Source organism: Bidens hawaiensis, unplaced genomic scaffold, assembly GCF_021521415.1.
Source record: "Bidens hawaiensis isolate Kalapana, Puna unplaced genomic scaffold, B.hawaiensis_p1.1 tig00060905_1, whole genome shotgun sequence".
Lineage (NCBI taxonomy): Eukaryota > Viridiplantae > Streptophyta > Magnoliopsida > Asterales > Asteraceae > Bidens > Bidens hawaiensis.
This window is the reverse complement of record NW_027506475.1, coordinates 46,669-52,668: the sequence shown is the minus strand read 5'-3', so window position 1 is coordinate 52,668 and position 6,000 is coordinate 46,669. Positions and strand designations below refer to the sequence as shown.

General features: G+C 34.9%; 1 protein-coding gene across 1 annotated transcript; it reads right to left on the bottom strand.

Annotated features, from left to right (window-relative positions):
• Positions 1–1,288: 1,288 nt before the first annotated feature.
• LOC143617949 (acid phosphatase 1-like) lies at positions 1,289–2,774 on the bottom strand. The gene is made up of 3 exons (XM_077090334.1): positions 2,359–2,774; positions 1,612–1,821; positions 1,289–1,469 (listed from the first exon to the last, which is right to left on the bottom strand). Exons 1-3 carry the CDS (start codon positions 2,772–2,774, stop codon positions 1,289–1,291), a joined length of 807 nt encoding a protein of 268 aa, XP_076946449.1.
• Positions 2,775–6,000: the final 3,226 nt, after the last annotated feature.

Genomic DNA, 6,000 nt, shown 5'->3' with positions numbered 1-6,000 from the left:
TCTTGAGTTTATTTTCGGTTAAGGAAAGGAGAGGTTAGAGAGAGAGAAAGTAATAGCGATCTTGCAAGAGATTTTCTTATGTATATCAAACTTCAAAAACCAACAACTTGCTTGCTCCCTATTTATAGGGAAGCATGTATGAAAAGTATGATATGTCAATTGCCCAATGGGCTTCTTTACAATGGACCGTGGCCCAACAATATACAAAATGACCTGTAGGCCCAAACATATAACTTAAACAATACAAAAGACTAAATATACAAAATGGGACTAACAAGTTTATTAAATAATTAATAATAAAAACAAACAATCCAACAATGATAATCGAAACATTATTTTATTTTTTGTGAAAATTCTATGGGCTAAGATCGAGTAATAGACTATACATTCAGTAGATTGTAAAATTAAAAAAAGGTATATATTTGGGTGGTTTGTTGATATGCAAAGGGGAATTCTAGAGACACCTTTTTTTTTCAGAAACACCCATCAATACAAGTTAATTATTCATATTCAGTAGATTGTATAGGACTATTAAGTCATAACCTTATTATAATAAAAGTTAATTATTCATATTCAGTTATGGTGTGTATTCATATTTTATATGTGTTTATGTTGTTGTGAGGTTACAAACTCGATTACAAACGCTATTTCGTATATTTAATACCTTAGATTGCGTTTAACCAAAGTTCAGGGATTGGCTGAAACTGTCAAATTCTAAACTTTCTGTAAAAACCCATTTGCCACGCTATGTGAAGGATTTTTCCTCACACATCGTGATGTGCAACATTTTAAGTAAACTGAAGAACAAAAACCTTTTTTTTTCCCTTCCATATCTTCACCTAAAAAAGAAAAATAACTCAAGAACTCGACATTATTTTTATTTCATTCATTTTACTTTCTTTTCCTTCCTTACGTGAGCTCGGGAAAAAGGAGGTCTTTGTGTAGTGATTTATGCATGCCAATTTTCTTCTTTAAGATTATTCTTTGTTTTATTGCCTCCGCCCTGCCTCAAGATTAAGGCCTCGTCCTCCAGTCAAGTTTTGAGCTTCGAGTTTCAAAACCGAACCAAGTTAGGCTTGATTGTGTATCAGGTTGACTCGATGACTTCCTTAGGTGGACGTAATATATAGTGGCTATTAGTTATAAGTTATAACACAGTGGAAACCCAATTTAGCTCGAGACAAACAAATATGTGCTTCCATGGATCGAAAAATTTACTGGAAAAGAACAAACTTACACGTAAAAAGGATATTTAAAAATTTTGTGACAATGAACTATGCATAATCAATCAAGCTGGTATATGATACATAGGGTTCGAAAGCTTAAACGATCTGCTAGCCGCTGCAATGCCTATTAAATCACTCCACTGGTCTCCATAGTTTCCAAGAATTCGAAATCCCTCCTCCGTTATCTCTTTCCTTTTATCCGACTTAAATGCAGTTGCCGATTTTTCACGGTCGTTTTCACCCCTGTGATTTATTGAAAAGGGTTAAATGTATATACACAAACACAAGCAACATATGTTAGGCGTTATCATTTCAGGAAATGTTTTATGTGTATTATATGTATTATAATATAAAAAGATGCGAAAAGGTTTTAATTATAACTTGCCTTAAAATGAGTCTATCCCATTTCTGATATCCTGCATGTGTTAAATTTGTAACAGTAATATTCCTTTTGTCTTCGTGTCGCCCTGTCAACAAGATGATCTTAAAACCGAGCCTTAATATCTCTTCGTATAGCTTCAAACTGGGTTTGATCGCGGGTGCCACTCCTTCTAGAATCCATTTGTCGAATTGCTCATTGTTGAAAACTTCCAACCTATGTACGTACCAACAAAAATTCATACAAGAATTTTCTTTGAAATCATTGTTTATCATTTTTATCAGAAAACACAAGAATATTCGATGCGAATTAAAGCCAAATTTGTTCTTGATTGCGGCAAATAGAGGTCATAAACGGTTTAAAGTTTTAGCCATAATTTCTTGAGTCAAAATCTTGATTGTGGCATAATATTTCTTGAATTATTATAGATGGTTTCACCGAATACTCTTGATCCAAATTCTTGATGTGGCAAAAGAACATATCTTGAAATAATTTGAATCTTTAGGGTGGCAGTTATATATTTTCTCAATAATTAAAGGTTTCCCAAAAACTTTTGAACCATAATTCATAACTTGATGGTGTCAATTCAAGATTTCTTGAATCAAACTCAAGATATATTGGGCAAAACAAAAATTTATTGAATTAGAATCTTGATGATAGTAAATCATTATTTCATGAATGAAAATCTTGATTATGGAAAATCAAGATATCAGGAATCAGAGAACCATAGCAATGATTTATCCAGAATAGTACCCATAACCATGGTCCGAATAATACGGAAGATTTGAGATCAAGGTTTCATCGATGTCAAAAACCCAAGCATCCATTCCATCTCCTCTCAATTCCAGGCTCTTTGCATAAACTCCAGACTCTTTTGAAACCTTTTCAAGATCAACGTTATAAGACCGGCCCAACATGTAATCTTTCACATAATCCGCACATTCATCTGGAATCGTTGTCCATGGACCCAAATTGTTTGCTTCAATCGAGACCCTCCAACTTGTGCAATGTATGTCAATGTCATCGCTCATGTTCTTGAGTCGGGATTCCGAGAATTCAATGATCAAAGGTCTTGGAAGGAAGTCGGGGTCGAGATCAACATCCATGCTCTCTTGACTAAAAGCCATGGAGAAAAGACATAAGAACATTGTGGATCCAAGAAAATTCATGTTTCTAAGATCAAAACGAATAAAATCAAAAGATTTTCGTTCCGATGTCTTCTTGATTCCAAGAACTTGGAAATTTGGTTGAATGAGGTCCTAAAACGCCATCAGCTGAGCAGTCCGAGCTTCGGTCTGGTTAGCCGGTTGGCGAAAAGAGGAAATGGATTTCTCAATGCATGGAATTGTAGTTGAATTTATATAGTTTTGTGATGATTAGTTATGACCAGTGCTTTTTTTGGTCATAATAATCGTTACCTAAAATCTATGCATTGAGTGCTTCATAAACTCTAAAAATTCTTTAGCTAGAATATTTTTCACGTACTTATATTACGGTTTAATTAAGATGATATAACCCTACGTATCATATCCTAAAATATATCCAATTAAAATTTTATTTTAGAAATCAAACGGGTTAACTAGTAATTTGCAAACTAAAAATTTAATTAATTAAAATATGCCAATAATACGAGCTATTTTATAGCATGTTTGGGTTCTGGATTAGGGTGAATACGAAGAGCTCATTTAGTCGTTTATCCAGTCAACCTAGTTATTCTGGTATTTTAATAAACGAGTCAACTCATCAAGTCACGAGCTTGCTCGAGTTGCAAATGGTATGCGCGTAACATTCAGCTGATGGAAAAATTTTTAGCCAATTCGACATGTATCTAAAAGTGTTTATGGTTTGTATATTTTCTATATCTAAAAGCGTTTTATTGTCTGTGTATTTTTTATATCTCATTATACCAAGGTTCCTAAATATATAGGGATAAATACAAGGCCACACAAACGGGCTTATAACTTATATGCGGGCTTATAATAACATATACAATACTCTAGGAGCAAGTATTCATGGAGGCTTGATGTATGAAATTCCAAGCATACTAAGACCGGTTTAAATTTAGGAAGTTTGATCCCAAGTGACCTTTATACCCAAAAAGTGATGTAATTTTGATGTGCGTCGGATAACCCTATAACAATTTGTTATAGACCCTCACAACTAAGCTTTAAATATAAAACGAAAATCCTAAACCACACACAACCGGCAAGCGTACCGGTCGCAAGTAGTACAAACCTAGGAAGTCCGAGTATCGAACACGAAGACACGTAAGGACGCTAAAGATCACTAACCCTAGACAAGACCTACCTAAGAATAATATTTAATAGATTTTTGATTTTTAATTACTTAACTGGACTAACTAGACTGACTGACAAAAGTTACCAAAAATAGAAAACTTAAAGGAAAACTAATTGTGCTAACTTCGGATAGAGAAAAACGTCTACCTAGGTCTGAATCAAATTGTAGGCCTAACAAGTAAATGGATTGGATGATATCAAGACACTGGCTCCTAAAGATGACACGACTAAGGATCGCTCAGGCTCACTGGATTACCTCTCGGTCTCACTCAACAAGCCTAAACTACTCAAAATCGGCTAAAACAACCAAACCGGGAAACAATCGTTAACGTGTTCTAATGTTGACTCACCTCTCGGTCTCACCAACACTCGACCCTAATGGCAATGAATACTACACAACCAAGGATAGAGGAACAATTCAACTTAAACCAAAATAGATCAACTAGTCGCTCAAAACACCTAAACTGGACAAGAAACGAACTCGCTCTCGTGCAATCCTTATTCTAGCATGCAAAGGTAATGAGACGACCCTAACTTCTTATCACCTCTCGGTCTCTAAGAAGTTGCCTAACTGCTGTACTTTAACCTCAAATTCACGCAAAAAAACCCTACGGTTGTACCTACAGCAAACAAACCCTAAACACAAAGTCTAGAATCAAACAAGCACCGATCAGTCAATACAAAACTAATCAACCAACGCAAGGGGTTTAAGAAATAAATTGATATAATTTCCAGCCACTAAACACAACCTATTTCATGTCTAAATCAAACTTTACAATAACAATTAAAGTCTATTAATCAAACAATCCATAAAACTCATCAAACACTAACAATTATCATCATTCCTAGGTAGAACCGACAAGTTTAGCCTCTAATCATATTTGGACAGCCATGAATACTTAATAAAAACATCATATAACTCATCTCAAACATCAATTCAATCATTCAATAATCAATACTAATCAATAACAAGTCAATATCTCAAGCAATTGCAAAACTACTAATCAATTGAACAAGTAAATCAAAGTGTATGAACAATGAAAAAGATGAAAGGATATGAGATGTTCCGGGGCTGTTCTCGGCTGCCACATCTGATGGTAAACGATCCCGAAGCTTGTTCTTGACTCCTTCTTCCTTCCCTAGCCGCCACAAGTTCCAACCCTAGCCACAAAAAACTTTTTCTCCTTTCTTCTTCCTGCCCCCTTCTGCGATCGGAACTGATGGCTGCCCCTTAGGGTTTTTATTTTTTTGTTATATTATAATATAATAGTAGGCTTGGATTTTTCCATGATGTAACAGGCCGGGCTTTGAACTTTGTCTTGAAATTGTATGCGTAAAAGACCCGTAAGCTCCTTGAAAAGTCCGTTTCTTTCTTTCTTTCACCCAAAACCTACAAGATTATTCAAACTATGTAAAACCTATATAAAACAAGCTAAAATACATAAAATATAATATAATACGTAGATAAAAGGTGCGAAAAATAAGTGTGTTTTACAAAATATCAAATTTGCCAAGATCTGTCATGGAAAACTCATGAGACAGGGAGGAGATCGTATGATTAACAAGTGATCACCAGATGCAGTTAAAACGATATCACTGACATAAAGTAACAGGTAGACCATATGAGGCCCTGACAATAAACAAATAGTGATGCATCACAATGGCTACTACGAAATCCATGTGACACAATAAAGGTTGAAAAGCGGTTGTACCATGCACAAGGCGCTTGTTTGAGGCTGTTAAGCGAACACAAAGGGTTGGCTTTGTCAATGAAACCTTGTGGTTGATGCATAAGCAATTCATCCTTTAATTAACAATGTTAAAACACATTCTTGACATACAATCGATGGATATGCCTTTGTGTGTGACGTTAAGCAGATCTAGTCTTTTAGTTAGTAGAATGTTGTGTAAGTATGCAACGGCATGGAATGAATGTTCTGAAGAAACATCAATTAAGTTATATTCTAGAAAAAGAGGATTCTTGCATTTTTGCCCTCCTGCTGAGAAAGCATTCATTTCTCGGTAAAATAACTTCAAATTAAAATACTTCAATTGGTACACGCAAGAAATAGGCCAATTCCGCAACTTTTTGTTCCAT